The sequence below is a fragment of the Varroa destructor genome, unplaced genomic scaffold (genome assembly GCF_002443255.2).
Source record: "Varroa destructor unplaced genomic scaffold, Vdes_3.0 BEIS01000001.1, whole genome shotgun sequence".
NCBI lineage: Eukaryota > Metazoa > Arthropoda > Arachnida > Mesostigmata > Varroidae > Varroa > Varroa destructor.
Window position 1 is genome coordinate 7,569,954 of NW_019211454.1, and position 20,078 is coordinate 7,590,031.

The 20,078-nt window shown below is 38.5% G+C and overlaps 1 protein-coding gene and 1 long non-coding RNA gene across 4 annotated transcripts in view; one reads left to right on the forward strand and one right to left on the reverse strand.

Annotated features, from left to right (window-relative positions):
* The window catches only part of LOC147758193 (uncharacterized), an 8,300-nt gene extending 2,162 nt beyond the window's left edge, over positions 1–6,138 (forward strand). The window contains exon 3 of the long non-coding RNA XR_015318853.1: positions 457–6,138. This is a non-coding gene — a long non-coding RNA (uncharacterized LOC147758193). The remainder of the gene's footprint in view (positions 1–456) is intronic.
* Positions 6,139–10,667: 4,529 nt separating this feature from the next.
* mats (MOB kinase activator-like 1) lies at positions 10,668–19,826 on the reverse strand. 3 transcript variants are annotated; one of them, XM_086977093.1, is made up of 5 exons: positions 19,604–19,826; positions 16,300–16,453; positions 15,090–15,284; positions 14,010–14,117; positions 10,668–13,761 (listed from the first exon to the last, which is right to left on the reverse strand). In XM_086977093.1, the coding sequence occupies exons 1-5, from the start codon at positions 19,615–19,617 to the stop codon at positions 13,531–13,533; spliced, it is 702 nt and encodes a 233-aa protein (XP_086833219.1). In that variant the 5' UTR covers positions 19,618–19,826; the 3' UTR covers positions 10,668–13,530. The 3 variants fall into 3 exon arrangements, with proteins under 3 accessions (XP_086833219.1, XP_086833220.1, XP_086833221.1); XM_086977094.1 differs by lacking the exon at positions 19,604–19,826 and adding an exon at positions 17,356–17,511; XM_086977095.1 differs by lacking the exon at positions 14,010–14,117.
* Positions 19,827–20,078: the final 252 nt, after the last annotated feature.

Consider the following 20,078-nt stretch of genomic DNA (forward strand, 5'->3'; position numbering starts at 1 on the left):
ATATATGCTGCAGTGTACTTGCATAACTTTCTAAAACTTAGTTCACACAAAAGTGAATGTTGGTGAGATCTAGTTATTGTTGACCTAAATACAACCTCGTAAGTGCACTGTCCTGTTGCTTTTAGTCTAGCTTGCCCGACAGTCACAGCCTAGCTATATTTTATCACAGAAGAATTCTATTTTTCATTCGAACGCCTGATAACTCCTAACTTCTAAATTATTTTAGACAACGGCATCTCTGAGATCATAACTGATTGTTTTAGATCTTCATCATGATTCTATTACTTTCTCATACAATAACAAAATATATATACATATCATAAATTGGATCTCCAAAAAACAGACTTGTACATATGTCCAAATGCAGCTTATGCATGACTCATGACGTCAGCCTCGTTACTGCTCTGTATATCGGCAACGGCGTAACGTAGTTGGATACAATTAAAGCGTGTTCAGTTTCAGGGAAGTGGCCAGCGGCTTCTGGTGCAGGCTTCAAAAAGTGCGTATCATATAAATAAAGTATTATACGTAATACTGGAACACTTACTTACTCAAACGTCGAATCACTTCGAACGCTGCCGTCACAGACCCAACTGCAAGATATCTGCGACCCTAATTTAGCCTATGTTCTATTCCACAATAACGTAAGTAATGCGTACAGCCTAAACTTATTGAACTTGATGCGTCTATGCTATGGCAGATCTTAGCTGGTCAGGCACTGCCTCCCTTTACGAGGACACCGCAAAGAGGATTAAACAGAGCTAATGTTACTCATATATACACTCGATTGCGTTTACTTTCTATACAGATACGTAGATAGTAAACAGTTTAAATCTGTTACCTAGATTTTTCTTTTATCTTTGACAACATGAAATCATTAGTTCAGAATAACGTTCGCCTTGCCGAAAACCTAAATGAACTCATTGGCCAAACAGCAAAGCGGTAAACTAGACAGCGTAGAATTAACCTGAAGCGAACGAGAAAAACTTTGAGTTACGGAAAATTACTGGATGGCAAAACAAGTACAGAGATGAAGTTACCTTCAGTGACTAAGTGCCGCGTAAGTGTACGTCATAACCGTTTCAGAGTCAACGAAATTGTTCTTCGGGAACACTGTCTAATAACCTGTCATTCACATTTCTGCAATTACCGAAATTTTAACGAACTTCTGGGATTTTCAGACCCAGATGTATGTTGTAGCACGTAATGGACAATTCCTCATTTCCCGCCAGCAGACGTTTTCTGCTGTGGGAAAAACTGAAATTCCTCTTCTGTTCAGAACTACACGCGGGTCAAGCCCGCGAAGCTCAACTTGAAGCACTAGACAATCTTGTGTACGCATTTTCCCTGACACATCTACAATACCATTTAGCTAAACTTTATTATAAGTTGGTTATCGCGTGGTACGAATTGGTGGGACGAGCTGGAGTAGATCCAATTACCCATCCCACTAATAAACCTCTTGTGAACGTACTTATAAACAGTATAATATAATAGTGTTAGTGCAGATACCTCTGAGCAAATAAATGTGCTTAGTGTTTTAACATAACCGATTTCCTAGGCCATTTACTCGTTTTAAGCACACAAGTAGAACAACATTTCCAGTTTACATATGTACTAAGTCAATACCTTAAGATTATATTAAATTTCCAGCTAAAAAAAAATATGCTCTATATGGGCATCAACCAACTCCGAAGTCGATTCTGAACCGTTGGAAAGTTGTCTCAGTAACGATATAATTTTTTTATTACCTGCAAATATCAGACCAGACACAGAACAGCGATATCTGGCTCTAATTAGCTGATTTTTTCGCGCGATCTATGGTTACGTAGAGTAGGGTCTTGTACTTAAACATTTATAAATAGAGTATGTAACTAGCATTGTTATATGCTGTACCCAATATGACTGGTTGAATATGCAAAATAAGGACAGTGAAGGCCACTTTTCATTAGCGTCCAGTAATTACAAACACCCAATATAAATAGAGTATCTAGAAACACAATAGAATATTTTAAGAATAGCTAAAACAAAAAAAGGTTCAACTAGTTCCCGAATTATTCTGCTGTGTAATCTTGTTATAAGTTACGAGTTACGATCTTCTCCTTAGATCCCTAGCTGAAAACCGAAGTTGTGATTAGAGGAGTCGTTATTATTGGGTTATACAAACTTTGCATTGAAATCAATCATTTTAAGTCAAGGCGTACATCAGCAAGAAGCGAGCAAGGGACAAAGTACGACAATCCCGACGTTGTAGAATTTGAAATCATCTTATCTTCTTTTTTTCGTTTACTGTAACTTTGCTTAGAACTAGGGTGAAAATTAAGAGCAATATCTTTAATAAAGGCAAATTTATAGTACATTTTTTGTTGAACAATGGTGGAAACTCACGTTATAATAGGCTCCATCTCAAGGTATTGCCAAGGTTAGGACGAAGCAGCGGTAAAGGTGCGTCCGTCAGGGAAAAAGCATCGATTTTCTTCTGGGATAAATTTACTGGGAGTCTATATAGATTCATGTCCGACATACTACTGATACTGCCCCCACCGTTTGGATAGATTTTGTCATGTACAATTATATATTGTCCATGAAAATCCAACTATAGAGCGGTATATAGTACGCTCGCAGTAAAGACGCGACCGCTTCATTCTAAACCCTAATGGGCCAGTACACATAAACCTTTTTGTTACATATTTGAAAGATAGCTTAAACATTCATCGCCTGTTGCTAAAAAGACAAAGGTTTGTACGTATCTTACGACATCTCTAAAACGATTCTAAGCCGATTTCTGTGCATAGGCTTGGCTCAAATAAGAAACATTTTGGCGAAACACTTTGAAGCACGCGGGAGAAAATCTGTATTTTCAACAGGAAATTAAGTAGAGTTTTTTGTATGGGAACTACGTCCAAATCTACTACAAATTACAATGACCATGCCCTGGTTGATGAAACGAAAAACTAGAAAGTAACATATTATAGTTTATTCTTTATGGGAAATTTTAACGTGTGAGTTATTGTAACAAGCTCCCGTTACTAACGACGCAATCTCGTGTGCTACAATTGATTCTCTGTGAGGGTGAGTAACATTAATTTCCGCTAAACTGTCCATAGAAAAGGCTTATGCGGCTTCCAAGGAAAAAAACTTTCTTGGGTACCAACAGATTCAAAAACTAAATTCACAGTTGTTTCTTTAATAGTCACCAGTTTAGGTGAATTTAATATATTCCGCCAAGCTGAAGCCGTCGGACTCATAGATCTATACCAGAGACTACCATAAATAATTGAAGTGTGTTAAGTTTTTTAACTTCCTATGAATGATAGCGTTATTTTTGCATGCAACTCTTAAATTAAAGACAAAAAAAGACTACACCTACTAGTGCAAGGTTTCGTGCAAGTTAGCCGATTTTTCACCGAGGTTCCTCGGCGGATCTCTGAGTACACCAGCATGATGAGAAAGATATACGCAGGATCATAATTGCTCTTATAGAAATATACTGTATAACCATTTTTTTATCAGAAAAATACACGCTTATTTTTATCGTAAAGTAAATAAGAAGCTTAACAGTATTGGTGGGCTTTGGATTGAAAGGCCTTTAAGACACGCCTCGAACATAAGCTAGCTCGGTATCTTTTTTTGCAGAAAGGTCTGGACCCATTTCAGTCAACGTTACTGCAGGGGAACCTATAATAAAGTGCCAAGAGTTACTAAGCTCAACAAGAACACTCATTAGATGAAGAAAGCCAACGAGAGTGAAATTAACTTATAAAAAATAACTTTTCCTACTCAGAAAAATTGGGTTAGGTTGAATCTGTCTAAATAAGGAAATAAATTTTATTCATCATAGCCTAAGCGGATTTTGGTCCTTTTGCACATGCTTCACAAGCGGAAAAAATAAATACTTGTAAATTTATGCTGAATGTAGCAGTGCATTTGGTAGATTATACGGTAACATCGGCCAACCGTAGGTCGAAAGGTAATTATAAGGATTAATTACAGGCGATTCTGAAGAAGCAAATTTACCTATTGATAAGGTCCAAAAAAAATTGCCTTCCCAGCGAGCGTCTTCACAAGATCCTTTAAGAACCTATTCGTATGTCTTTCATATTTAACAAAAGACAAGTGATTGTAGCATCAGAGAGAATCATACTGATAGAAAATCACACATGCAAGAAAATAATATGAAATGAAAACACATAATAAAACTGCATATAGAAAATAAAAGATTTCAATTTATTCTTTAGCAAAATGTATTCGGCTGGCTAATAACATCAATGCTGAAAAAGGACTATTTTCGCAAACGATCATAAGCTACATGCCCTATGAGAGGCACCTTACTTACTGATTTGGCCCATTTCTCTTCTTTGTACAAGTGAAAAAATAGCTTTTTGCGGAAACGCTTCAGCGACGAGGTTCGGAAACATGCAGAAAAGTACAAGCTATCCAGGGCGTGTCCTCGAACCGGGTTTGGGGCTTAGTACGTCCGATCGACAGCGCCTCATAAACAAAATTTTCGTCGTGATACATTCAGCTGCATCGGTTCGTTTCGATGACCCGCCCAGGCCGTATCGATGAGTAAACATAACCAGAGTCCCTCTAGTATTTTCGCAACTATTATAAATTTGTGCAGATATTAACTGACAATCATAATAATGCTTACGCTCGTCCGTTTCAGTCGCAGTTCATGGAAGTAGGCCAAGCTTTGTCCAAGACTAATACTATTATATGACCAGAATTAAATTATGTAATTACGAAATTCATTCTTATTTTGAGAAAATGTAGGTTGTTGTCAGTCGCAGCGAACCTCGCTGTCAAACATTTCCTTTCAGTCAATTATGACCCGACTTCGCTGAAAGAACGTTTACAACCATTTGAATGGGTGTGTACGTTTCCATATCTCACTGTTTCACAACATATCGTTATATCTCCGATATAATACGATGTATCTTCTCTACTAATTTATTTAATGAAAACGACAAGTAAAAGTCAATCAGAATTAACTTTTCAGGGAGGCAATGAATGCGAATATAGCCGGAACCGAACGCTTATTGGAATTAGCGAAGTCAATGAAGAATCTGAAGTTATTTGTGCACATATCTACGGTGTATGCCAACTGTGCACGAGATATTGCTGAAGAGAAGATCTATGAGTAAGTTTGGCAGAACCGTTACAGGATTCGACAGAGAAACTGAAGTAAAAATGACACTGCACTTGAAAAGGTATACAGAAAGATGTATGAACTGATCGATGGGTGCTCAGTTGCTCGATTACGGAGAAGTTGAGATAGCAGCTGTACGTTCCAAGGCAGTTAATAAAGAATATTTGAAGTGTTCCCCTAACTGTAGAAACAAAAATAGTCTTCAATAAATGTTGATAGCTCCTTTAATGCTTTAATCGCTGGTTCACCTTAAATATTGATTTCTGTGTGCTGACCTGTTTCAGATTTATATATCAAAGTTAATTTTGCTTGGAAAGTAGAATCTGACAAGCTTTTAAGCAAGTTATAAAGCTAACCCCGTATTTTCATGAACTGTTTTTATTAATTCATCGCCCCTTTAGTTTGCCCTGTTCTGTATCCGATCTATTTGCAATGGCAGCACACCTGAACGATGTGCAGATAACAGCGGTTGCGCCGTCCGTTTTAGGTGGTCAATTTCCCAACAGCTACACGTGTACAACAGCATGTGCAGAATGTATTGTCTACGAGTATCAAAACGAGCTTCCAGTTGTCATCGTACGACCGTCGATTGTTCTTGCCGCCTGGAAAGAGCCTCTCACTGCAAGTTCATCAATTCGATTAGGAACCTATATTAGTATTTTTATAAGGGAAAAACTTTTCAACTTATTGCTTTTACAAACGATACAAAGGTGGTAAATTTTGAGAGGCTTGACAATAGTGGTCGTTTTGTAGTAGAGAAATAAAAGTAAACAAACACCAGAATTAATGAGAAGTTTTAAGACCAACGACGTCGCTTATAAAATGTACAACATATTTATTGTTATTTTTTTTTTACGTGATCGCAATTTTCGTAGGGTTATAGCTACCTTTTATAAACTAATTGACAGCTTCCAGTGTACATTTTCCCACTATAAGAAATTGAAGAGGCTGCTCCAGAAGCCAGGAGTTCAAGTCCGATCACACAATATGTGTCAAATAAAAAAAAATTTTATCGAAATACATATTAGCGACTGTTTTTAAGTCACGCCGAATGTTTCCGAATATTCTGGCTAATACACAGAAAAAAAAAACCTTAACATAAAGTAATTCTTCCCCTAACAAAGAACGTACTCTAATAACGACACCCTTCACATGACTTTGAGCATGCTTGCATATTTGTACGACAAAACACAAACAAGTCCTAAATTAGTTGCCTCGACTGGCTAAAGCTGTATTGAGTTCTGCCTGCACAGCATTGGCTGGATAACACAAATGGTCCTTCAGGCCTTTTGATGGTAATCGGCCTTGACCTGCTACAAGTAGCACCGGCCACTTCATGTGACACATTTCCTGATTTTGTGTCACTGGATCTCGTTAGGAACTCCGTCATCGTCACAGCCAAGTACCGTGCTGATCTGGGATGAGTAGACGGTGTTATTTGCCTATGTAATAGTGTAATGGTGAAGTATGCGCTTTTAGATCTGACTGATGGGTGAGACGGTCCTGGCTAGAGGTAGGCCCTAGACACTTTGCATTTTGCGCTGGAAAAAATCAGCTGTCTGAAGCAATGCTTAGCCTGAACAGTGCGGGACGTAAATTCCGAAACACTTTCAGAGGATTTCATCTGAGATACGGAAATAGATGTTGTTTGCAAAATAAATTTTATAAAATAGCATATATGCATGTTGGAGCTCTTCCAAAGCATACGTCCCCATCTGCGTTCAAACGTTTGTTTCCTTTAATTCGCAGGGCCGATCAATACATACCTATCTACATAGTTACCATAATATTTGCATCACTTATATGTAACCTAGCAATAAATTCGAGGTAAATAAAAAGTAAAGATCAAGATTTGAAGCTCAGATATTCCCTAACAAATGTTTCCAATATCAAATTGCATAAACTGTACATGGCGCCGACACGGTGGCTCGGATAACCAAGCCGTAGATCGAAAGAGATAAACAGACAGTACTGCTCTTTTACATGTCGCCAATGACACATATATACTACACCGTTAAAGTGTGAATAATGAAAGTCACATATATTAATCGTGTATAACATTCGACTATTAGTATATGTAACATCGTGACATGTCCTTGGACGACTATACGGAGTGCCACCAAATATTGCTGCCTACCCTTAATCGGTAAATGGAAAATCTGGTAAGGACGCAGTGAAACATTTAACTACGTGAGCAGTAACGTACCGTTTTAGTACTGTCCATATGATCCTATCATATATAGCAATGCTAGCGCAGTTCCGGTTATTAGCGAGAGGGTGAAGCAGGGTTTGACCAGTTGGCAAATCTCGCCTAGGCGCCGCTAGCTATGTCGGGCTGAGCGTTTTCCAGGCGACAATTGGTCCTAAAAACCGCATCTCGTAGCGGCAAATGAAAGAAATATGCCTAAATTTGGCCCGAAGATTTCCCCTAATTCAAATGCTTCGATATCCTCGCATGGACATTGCAAGCTGTCAGCTACAATATAGGGTAGGCTGTTAAATATAACATTATAGAGATTTAAGTTTAAGTGCTATAATTCTGTTTGCTTAGATAAATACTTTTTCCATTATCGTATTACTAATACTAGTAGTACCTTATTATCGTTTACTATTATTCCCGAAAACGTGACTGGCCTCTATTTTCTGTGTAGTTTAATGTTCTGGAATTACCACGTTCCTGCTCAGCTAATCCATGTTGTCTTATCGCTTACGGGGAAACAGTTCAATGTAGTATGGAAATATCAACGCTTTGTGGACACCATTGAGATCTTTCATTTCTTCTACGTGCATGATTCGGAATTCAGGAACAGCAATACCAAACGTCTTTTTGCGTCTCTAAGCGAGATCGATCAATACGTACGCTTTATGCGGATGTAACTTCTTGTGCTATTTTTTACGATATAATTTATAGTTGGGTAAATCTCAATGGACAAATATATTAGTGACGAGTAACATATTGCGAAGAGATTTTGAATCTTTCATCCGAAATGCGTCAATCTTAACGTTCTTCACTATGAATTGTAAATTCTTGTTAACAATTCATTCAGTAACCTGCTAAATTATTATTTCACCCATTTAGTTAGCAATGCAAGTTCCTCAACATAGCTGGCAGCGTGGCTTCGGTGCAAAAAACCGCGTTCATGTAAAATCCATATGAAATGTAGGCCAACGTTTCTTTGCGCCCTCCAAAACTGGCCTGGCTTTGGTTTGCCAGTCATCACCCGTATTGTTTTGCTTGCATATACCCTTATATTTGCAACAGATAATTAAAATGCCGGGGTTAATAAAGACACATTCCGAAAACTATTTTTCGTTATTCCCCCCCCCCTCCCCCTTCCAGACTCAAGCTCCCAGAGCTGACACCCTGCTATTCAACAATATTTAAACTCCGCCATGTCAAACTGGTTGATGGGCCGGCAAAACTCATGCTAGTAATTTACGACGTACTTTACTAGGTTATGACCTACAAGATCTACAACATAAACTCAGGATTGAAACATTGACACGAAGCTTCCCGCATAGTGGTCTGTAACGTCGTATTTCTATATTACGCGTGAAAGCCAATGAAATACGGGCATGGTAGGCATGAAGTAGATGCTCATATGCGATGCTGCGTGATTAAAAATATCATCTATGAAAAAAAGGTTACGAAGTGCGGAAGCCAACCCGTCTTGTCACAAATAATAGAAATTTCCTAAGGCCAAAAGCCAAAGTATACAGCCCACCAGTGCTAACAAACAGTTTCGCAGTTGTGGCTATACAGCGGGCTGACATAGTCGAATAACTAAAATTATTATTTTTATTACAGTGAAGTACTTTTGTTTTATTGAAAATGTGGCCTGGAGCCATGTGGATGGTCAGCTTTTCCACACACGCAGACACACTCGACTGGGAGGTATACATCACGAGCTATCTGTTTGGCGTTCGCTATTTTTTAATGGACGGAGATCTCACAACCGTACCTGCCGCTCGGAAACGACTCGTTCTGTAGGTATTGTATTCATAGTTTTGCGATCGAAGGTCGACTCTAGGCTTGTGTCAAGCAGAAAAGAGAATTAATTTATTGAGACTGTTTAATGGCTAATACGATAGTAATGCGGGGTTCTTGTCTAAATAATCAGTGTATAAGACAGCCCTGTTAGCTGTACTGGTTCTAATATAAGACCAGACGAAAACAAGTTACACTTATTGGAAGTAAAGTAAATCATTTTTGCTATCGATTATTATGGAGCCACACGTTATCAATGCAGATAGAGGTCAAGACGTATTGATACGCTTTCTTCTTGTTTTTTTTTTGCTGGCAAGGTTACGCCCCGCCGACCTCATGTTTATACCGGCGACGCTATTTACTGGCTTGCTCGTGGCTCACGTCGCTTCCCTCTGTGGTGTGGCCAAATTTGCTGATTAGGTAAGTTTATCTGGACACACCTAAATGTATATCTATTGTTCGAATGCTTTGATGACTGCTATACCCTTACTAATGTATGTAAAGGCAAATATAGATATAACTGAGACTTAGATTGAAGCGTTTGCTCTGTATTACAAGCATTACTCGTAGTAATTTTCTAGTTAGTGACATTTTATTATAGTGCATCAGTTATGATATCTCCTTAACGTTATTCTTCTTCCGTTTGGTCTTCCATAGCAGCTGTGGATGGATGCTGCTACTCTGAAATTAGAGGCTACCGATTTTTGGAAAGTCATCACAAGATAGTTTGTATAAATGTAAACCATGAGTAATAATAACAATCATCCTTCTGAGAAATTATTTAGCTGTAGTAGGGTTGTTGATCATAAGCTGAGGTCGCCACCACAGGAACCACACCAGCAAAAACCGACCAGCTTTGACATATTAAATAGGCATTCGCAGTCTGGATGGAGAGAAGCACGAGGAGTTTTTTTTTGACGAACAGCTAGTTCGTTGGTAATGAAAAGACGAGATAAACTTTTGATGGAATAACAAAAACGCACGAGAACGGTCAACGTAACAAACACTTTTGTGTTTTTATCCGGATTCAATAACGTCATGTTGCAAACGTTTCGCTATGCGAATAACTAAAACTCTAAAAATAGTAACAAAAATCTAATAAAAAGCACTAATGTTGTTTTTAATACATTTTACTTGAGATTGAAACTACATTTTTTATGATGGTCGACGCAAAAATAAAGCAGTCGTAGCCAAGTTGTGGCACAAGACGTCACCCCACTAAACAAATCCATTTAACCAGACGCTTTATTATTTGTAACCCATCGATAACGAGCAAAAAACAAGTTTTTAGGCAGAATTTGTCCAATTCGTATGTCCTTATTGCTAGCCACATTTCTATCATCATACACATTGAGCATATTCCTCCGAAAACTCAATACTTTCAGTGAGCGCCCCGTAACGCTGTGTGCACCTCTTATCTTCAATATTATTTTTGTTTACGATAACAATGATAATTGTCTTCGGCACCTGCCGTTACTACTATTTATAACGCAATGGTCACAACTACGACTGGAAGACATCACGTCATTCGATTATTCAACACATTTATTCATTCATTTGATCACACAAAACATGCTGTCGTCCGGTCATGGCTATCGGCTCCATTTGTTGTATTTTAGAATCTTATCGACGTATTTCCTGTTCACTTTTACCTTATTGCTATTTGCTTATACTGTTTCCTCTCCGGATTCACAAACAAATCATCGTCGACTTAAGACAGATTATAAAGTGGATGCCGTTGGGTGGTCGACATGTGACTCGCATCGTGAATCGTGTAAAGGACGAGGCTAAAATTATGATGAGAAATCGCTCTTCATATATATCTATATACAAAATGATGCGCTTGTGGGCGTCAATGCCATACGAAATTGCTGCTCCACTTCAGAGTGGTTTTGCTGCGGCTTCTCGATAACGAGCAACAAAACATGCTGCCAAGGCATAGGGTAGCATCTTAATAATATTTGTGTACGTCGAGTCGTGCGCCTTTGACATAAGCCGATGTTATTATTTCACACTTACACAATGCACGCACCGGTCGAAGCGTTACCACAATAGGTAGAGTTTGACACGTGTGACTTCGATTTGGGCATCTAGTACTCACGTGGGGAGGTAGAAAAAACGAAAGGACCCACATTGATACAAAACTTTTATCCATTTACGTTTCGCATACACCAGCAGCTTCTCTTTAAACGCGTGATTACAATATTCCCTTTGCTAATATTAGTGGTATATGTAAATGTGTATAGTATATCGTATGAATGTATGTATATATTGTGTCCACAGACGTATCACTACAAAAAATCTTCCCTCTATCTCAGCTCATAGTACTCGGCTAAGAAGCGCTCTCTCTAAAAATCCCAATTTCAAACCGCTTAATCCTTCACTGTGTCATCCTTCGACTTTGAGAACGTCCTTTTTTCCAAAAGACACAAAAATTATCTACGTGTATAGGTGTGTCTACATCAAGTGTGTATGTGGATGTCTGTCTGTATTTGCTTCTGTATTGTATATATTTGTACGTACGCGTCTTTCGCACCATAACGAGGACGTTGATTTACTGCTGGAATATTAATAATAATAATAATAATTTTAAGATTGATATAATAATATTATAATAATAATGTCATTTTCTAACAATATTAATCATTATTCTCATTTAATATTGTCCAAAAAGTGACTCTTTGGCGATTACGAAAATCGTCGACCTCGAAGAATATGTAATTGATAGCGCTTGGTTGGCGAAAATCTTGTTTTTTCATCTAAATGTTTTTTTCTAGCATTATCTCACACTTCATAGAAAACCTACAGCTAGCCCACTCAACATTCCCTTCATCGAGACGATTTTCTTTCTGTTTTCAACGGTTGGTGCACATCGCTGCAGTGGTCGACACAAGACCTAAAAAAGCCCATCGTTACGTCTTCTATTGACCCCCTTTGCTCAGAGTAGCTAAAATCGCTTGACAATTAGTGTTTGTATTTTGGAGTTCTAACATCATTACAAAACAGTCAAAATTTGTTGAACCTACAGTGTACGACGTGCAGGTTCGTTCCAATGCTGCTTCTCCTATTAGGTCACACCCTATTCTCTCACAGTAGCTTTCGATTAGCTCCAAATAACGGTCTGTTTTTCTATAATATACGTTTATATCCCACCTATATTACTGCGAATTTAAATTCTCCAAAGCCACCGGCAATATTGTTATTAAACCTCACATCACATTTTACATATAACACTTATTCGATAACGCTTATTGATTTCAGTCCTAATTTGTGTTACAAAATGGTCACTTTTCACGCTATTTAAGTCAGAGATTGTGCCTTATTCTAAACTTTTTTTCATGCAAATGTGTTACATTTTTGTCATTTTTTGATAACGATGTTATCACATGTACTCGTTACATCATTTACGCTCGACTGGCATCGCCTCATAAATTTTAGGAAGAAAGATATCCCATCCTTTCCCAAGTACGCATTTACAAAAATATTTTTTAACGAAAAACCGTACCAGGATCGTTCTTACGCCATCGACATGTGTCCACGTTCGTTTTTTCCATGCGTTCTTTAAACACAATTTCCTGGCTACTCTCTCTTCTTTACCCATTCGAGCTAAATTTACAATGAAATACCACGGTGCTCTTAATTACATAGTAATCTCTACACATGATTCATGTCTCACACGGATTGAGATTTTCACTCGTAACTACTACTTCCGTACCTTGTTCTGTTAAATTTACCATGTTCACAAAACGACACGTTAATGTACGTCAACTCCGAGTCGTATACAAGATTGTCGTTTCCCTTATCGTCATAAACGGACGCCTTTTCCTTTCCCTTGTATATTTGTTTGGCGTTGCAGAGACTACATGAAGATCTTTCACAAAAGTGCCTCGCTATACAACACTTCTGAAGATCCGCGAAATAGTATCTGCCCAGAACTTGGATCCGGCATTTTTTAGATTCAAAGCCTAATGTCATCAATAAGAGCATAGTTAGAAATAAATTTGAAAATTTGCTCCTTCGAATAGATCAATGATCTCCTACTTATGCTAGCTAGTGCAAAAGACTATAAATATAGATAAAATGGCTGAAAATCAGGCGGATCCTATATCGAAGATGACCGTGAAACCGCAAAAGACATTTGGGTATTTTAAGATGTTTCGCAAACACGATTTAGAGAAACGCTAAACTCCAGCATAGTCAGTACGTCGTGACATGCATGCATGTAGCTTATAGAGGCTGGTTCGGGTTTTTTCTCACTTCGTGACCACGGCTATAGGTACCAACAGGATTCGACGATCCATCACATGATAACTTACGCCTTATCATATGCCTACCCCGTTCATTACATAATAGATTGAACACTCTACCCCCCGTATCAATTGCTCTATATCTATTGTATCTTCCTCGTATTAATAGTGCTATGACCATTTTCTAATGGGGTTCTTTGGTCTCTGGTCGTAAGCTGATCAATCAGCTCCTGCAGTGGAACCAGTTCTCGTCGGTCGATCAGACTGAACTCCTGTACGAAGAAGATAAAATGTTTGAACGATGTATTCAAATGGGCCTCTTCACCCAGCTGGACAACCTGAGCAAAGTGCTGGTGGTAGATATGGGCATAAACCTGCAACGCAGACATCAGGACAAATTGTTACCAACGTCTTAGCAGATGCGACTGACATAGTTAGATTGCTATGTATCAAAAAAACTTTGAAAATGGCTTCGTCGTTTTCCTGAATTTCTCTAAACATGAAGTACTTAAGCTACGACCAACGACATGTCTATTACGTCCTTTAACCAGACACCTAATGGTAATGTCTCCGCCCAAAGTAGCAAATGGAAAATCAACACATGTATCATGTTCTGACTTACCCTGAAGAGTCGCTTAAGGATTGTCTTGGCAATAGAAAGAAAGTTTTTAGGAAAAGGGACCCCGATTTTGGAAGGGAACAGACTCTCGTCGTCCAACTGATCTTGTACCTGTGAGATCCATTCAGAACAATAACATAGATTGTCATGAGCTTCTGTGGCTGTGGAGTACAGAACCTAGCATCGACTGAACATTTGCTGACGGTGAGGTACTGCGCATTCATCTAGCGCACTATATTCATCCAAACATTCAATGAAATTTACAATTATTATGCTAAAATGAAATTAAAGAAAAACTACAGAGACGGAAAAGGTCTACAGTTAAGTAAGACGTGAGTCGAAAGTTAAAAGGCAACTAGTTAGAAAAGACAATGCATTGAGTCTTTAAATAGATGTCAAATAGTAAGTTAAGTTTGCTTTTCCCTAATTGTAGGTATATTTGTTTTGTACCATAAGACAACTTTTGTTCTTCATTCATATATATATATATATATATATATATATATTCATCTTATAGGTACTCCAGTGTCCCTAGGAAATATGTTTGGGAATATGGAGAGCGGGGAAAGCCTCACCCTAATAATAATCGAATTCGAACACCTTCCAATTGTGTCCACAAATGGTGCGATTTACGTTGACAGAGCAATTAGATTTGTAGAAGCCCTCTGCGGATCGTATATATGCCCATTAGCGTTAGCATTAATACCTAATCATTACCGGGGTCTGCTGGAGAGCCTTATGTGACCCCTATCGACGCTCTAAACATGTGTGGCGTCGCTTGATTTCAGCAGGGTAATAATAGCAATATTCAAGCAGTGCTCGATTTACTTGCTCACGGATGCTTCAAGCTGTCGTATTAAATGTTATATGCTTAGCTTCTCCTGCGTGCCCGAAGCTGTGCCTCGTGCACAAACAGGAGGCACTCAGCATCAAGACCAAATTAAATTCAGCTCGATCCGTTTATGTGTTCTTCTTTAAAATTGTAATTGAATTCACTGAGGACATTAGAACACTCAATATTTAGTCAAACAATATTACACTTGAGAACGTACCGTGCCATTTTCAGATCTCTACTATACGTACCCAGGTCATTAGGTAGTCGATATACCGGGGAGCAGAGCATTTGATAGGTTTCTTTACCGTGGTTCCATCTGCCCAGTGATACTCATATTTCGGACCTGCCGACATTATGGGACATGTGTCTTCCCGACAAAACTCCGTGATAGTTCCATACAGCATGTTAATTTGGTTGAAGAAATCTACTGTATTTACGGCCACCTAATCGATGCAAAAAAAAGGATAGACAGCAGAACTTAATGATAAAATAATGTGGATATATTATTCATTGTAGCAGAGAGACTAGACATATATAGAAAAGTGAAAGGGTAGTCATATTTGGAAGGGCTGCTAAAAAATTGTGGATGAAATCTGCTTCTTTAGCAGAAACAGCAGTAGACTTTCTGTCACGTTCGTGAATCGGTGGACCCGCTCTACACACAATTCGTGCTAGTTTGTGATAATTATAAATGTTTCCGTATGAGATGGCAGATCAGACGAAAATTTTTTCTGATATTATCTCTAACTAATTGACTCGCAGCGGGTGTTTTCTATCTATAGTACATTAAATCATGCGGTCCGTATCTCGTCGGAAGGACTTTTACTACAGATACTTTCAAGGAAATTGCATCTTAGCATCCTAAGGCTCCTGGAGTTCAGTTGGTGAGTCTAGTTAATGTTCAATGAAGTTTCCAGGCCGTTTAAAAGGCAGCTACACGACCGGGGGTGTCTTCATAGGGGTTTCTTTTCAATAATAGATTTATTATTAGACACTATAGTTAATCTGTAGAACCTTCTTCTCCTAGTGAGCAGCTTGGTACTAAACTGCTGAAGCGGCCCCCAAACGTGGCTAAACGCTGCAATTAAGACCGTGTAATGGACAAACGGATAAATATAAACCTGATCTCGCTGCATTTTAGACCTTGTTCAATCTATTATTTATCAGTTTAAAGACAAGAGTTTAAATTGATGATAACCTTTGAATACAAGCTGAGCCCAATGAAACTCCAATTCCATACATCTTCATTGTGTACGAAATACAGAGCGAGGTGGCGGCTCGCGCCTTCATAGAGTCCGTGATGCTGTACGTACCATTTTACGAATATTTAGTACGATTACGAATAGTAAAATGAAGCAATCGAAAACTTCACAGTTAAATATCTTCAGGTGTCGCGGACTTCATTATTTGAATCACCGAATTCATCGGTTTGCGTTCGCTACTCTATTACAAACTCACCCATTCATTGAGATCTTCACCTTCGGGCAACATAACAGCCAAACGAAGGTTTCCACTTCCAAGCGTAGCCGCCGCTTGCTTCATCAACTCATACTGGTGCGTTCCTTCTGGTATATGTTTCTTCGGTTTAAAAGTCTTTGAAGAACGTCCACCGCTGAAAAATTCAAAGGAAACATAGTTTTGTTATGAATACGTTATGAAGCAGCCATCTTAGGCTAACTTAAGGCTCAGTGATCTAGCAATAGCTATCCAAGCAGAAGATTTACTACGACTATATTAGTAGTTTGGCACTAAGCATAATTAGAGTGGCCATATTATGCGACTCAGTAGCATTTTATACGTCATCATTCAACATGTTTCGGTCGTGCGCATATCGACTATTCGCACATCATGCTTATGCTATATATAACATACGAAGGATACACATGAAGTCCTCCAAGGAGCCACACGTACTTGCTAGTTTGTTCTACGTGACAAACTTCGACTAAGAGCGACCCTGCTTCTTGAGCCACTCTACTTAGTGGCATTTTTGCCTACCCCTAGAACGATTTGCAAGATTTCGTGATAGTTACCGAGACTGGCTTTGCGTCAAAATGCGGACGAATTTTCTTAACAACCAAGACATTTGATTGACTTAATCTTTAAGTACATCTCATTTGCGCACAATTATAACAATTCTTTTAACCCAAAAATAAACTGCGACTCTTGTACAGTTAAAACTGTCTCCGGACTATAGAGTTCTCGAATAGACGGTAAACTTAATGGAGATACTTGTATTAACAGTTAGATAGCAGTCAAGAAATGAAGTGCTAAAGATCCTTTTTTCTTTTTTTTGGGGCTCACCGCGTCATAATTTATAAATTACAATCTGGGACCCTACATCTGTATGTGTAGACCTCTAAAAAGATAGAAACACCGGTCCGACATTTTGTATCATAAGCCCTGTTTACATAAGTGCGTGCAGCCATAATCTCATTCAAGACAGAAATTGTTAAATCGACATGGATTGAAACGAGATTGCTTTCCATGAACTTTACAAACAGCCGAATTACTCACCCATAGTGCGTAGTTTGTCATCGATTGCAACAGATAATGTCGGACAATACAGCGTTCAAAGGAGTTCAATAACTCTTTGAGATTATATCACTTATCTACTACAAGTTAAATGTAACTGCCCATCCAGGGCACCTGCTGAGATGATTGGTGTAAACAGCCCGGACAATACTTTGTTTTGCAAAACCGAGCATTTTTACACGCACTGTCTTTTACATATATATATATATATATATTATAGTTCGACACGACAGACAGACCTACTCGGTGTGACACCGCTGTCGGTTGGACTTCTATACAAAAATTTGTGAGCAAGTTCTCTTAAGGACGTGAAAATGATACGACTTCAGGGATTGCAAACGTATGTGAAAAACATTGCAGGTTTATTTATTCGGAGTACACCTACGACGAACTCACTTCCCCTCCCCTTTGTGCCTCACTTCCAAAATTTAGAAATGTGAGAGAAGCCAATGCTTGCGATGCTAATTCTTTCTTTAAGTGAATATTGGCTTTATTATGGTTTGATAATAGAATATTGATAAAGGTGCTTGTTTGCAAAGAATATAACTAGGCTACGCCTTTACAGAGCACTATCTATAGCACTTTCTAACAAACATCACTGTTACTTGATCCTTATTGTTATGGTTCATGAGTAATTTTGCCTTTGAAATGCCAGTAGTCCTGCAATGTTATATGCGGTAATTCCTACTGCACCGTATGTTCAGTTTCTAATGAGTCCTGACATTATTACAATTGGCACGTAGGTAGATCTAGTCTATACAGATGAAGGCTGCGACCCAGAAACATCTAGTTTTATGTATTTTATAAACAGGAATGTTTGGCATGTATCACAATGGAACTTCATTGCAAATAGCAAAATATATACTTCAGATCGGCACAATTTCTGGCGTCATCTTGCAAGTTATGTCACTCAAAAACAGATATGACCCACGACCGGCTGTGACTTCCCGGAATGTTTACCGGAATCGTGTTTCCTTTTGGTATTCGTCTATTGGCACGATCGATACCAATTCAGGTAGACGTTGCAGCTTAAAAAAACGACTGTTAAAATGTCAATACAAAAAATGTTTGATGATTCAAACAGTCGTTTGATCAATGAATAAATCATGAATATCTGAATTGTCAAAAACTAGCCGCGTTAAGATACGCCCACATTCCGACTTTCGTCGAAAAAATCAATGAAAAATTAACTCGCTGGAAAAACATTACATTACAAAACACGTACAACATTATGGAATGCTTTTTCACTACTTTCCTGTGTCAGTTATTTTCCACTAATGAAAATCAAATGTGACTCGCTTAGCCAACGCTCGTATCCGTTCGCCTTGTTTTGTATTCAACCAGACTATATGGTTCTGTGGTAAAATTAAGACCTATGAGTCACTTTGCCATCATGAAAATGCCATGCAAATGAAGGCAAAAAAATATTCCTTTACTTTATTTGTACAACTATACGGCCGTACTCCGCGTAGTATCACTACGTAGAAAAAGTCGAAAGGCAAACACAATGGTAATATATGAACATGTTGATAGTAATCGTATTCACGACCGAAACCATGCCTCCCCCAGAATTCGCTCACCTATTACTAAAATGTTCAACTGCTTTAATAACAGTACCAATTAAATAATGTGACTAAATTGACAAACTATTGATAAGTAGATAGGCCTTTGGTGGTTTTTTCACTGTTCTACAACCATAGTAAAGACTGCAATGTGTGAAAAATAGAAGGTACATTAGAATTTCGAACAGCCTTAGTTCTAATTTTCTCTGATCATTTCAAGTATCTGCATACTGAAAACGGCTAGGCTGTCAATCATTTTACCCCAAAGAGAAAAACCCTTATTAGTTATGGATGCGTCTTGTAGCTTTGCAAGCGACCAAATCTCAGGATTCATTCACACAATAATGTTCTTATGGCTTAAACAATAACGCCCACTCATTTTCTCTCATCTTTCAGATGATTTCGCATGACATACGTTTTATGAAATTGCAAAATATTTTCTACCCTTTTTCCTAAGAGAAAAACTTTTCCATTGTTTAGTCCCTAGTCTAAATGAAACATAACTTATTCCTATCGTATCGCAACATCGTTCAAGTTATGAGTGAAATATTAGTTGTTTTAATTTCGGACACAGAACAATTCCATTTGTTTATTCACGTTCGAAAGTTTACAGTTCCAGCAGCTGCTGGTGCCTGCAGTGTGCATTCTGTTTGTCGGTCTCCACTTACAAGATGAAGCTCATGTTGTCTCAGGGGTTATCACCTATGGCCTACGGCACACTCAACCAAAAACAAGAGAAATTCACTACTTAGAATTTGCCTGCACGGCCTGCAAAAAACACCTAGCACAAAGCGAAATTTTCTCGAGTAACAGAAGTCCTTCTTTCTTCGTAGCTGTATTTTTTTATGTTCCGAGCACCCACACTTGTAACCAGACAACTGTTTTGCGCTTATTCGCCAACCTGCCTCGGCCCAAAGTGTAAGGGATTGGAATTTACGCCGTCGGCCACAAGTGCACCCGGAAACTGCTCGCATGGTTTAGGAAATTTTCGTCAAATTTTACCTATTTCCTGTGATTTTCGTTGTTTAGTATATGAACGCATGCTTCAGCCTGAAGGTGATTTCTTTATTTTTATAAAATCAAGCGCCGCATTCTGATATCCTAACGGGAAAAGTGGCTTTAGGCGACGGGCACATCCGGGCG

Excerpts from the sequence above, each read along its gene's own strand:
- mats (XM_086977093.1), bottom strand. Across the intron at positions 15,285-16,299 it reads GTGAAGATCTCAATGAATGG|GTGGCCGTAAATACAGTAGA; the intron begins GTGAGTTTGTAA and ends TGCATCGATTAG. Across the intron at positions 14,118-15,089 it reads TCGACTACCTAATGACCTGG|GTACAAGATCAGTTGGACGA; the intron begins GTACGTATAGTA and ends TGGATCTCACAG.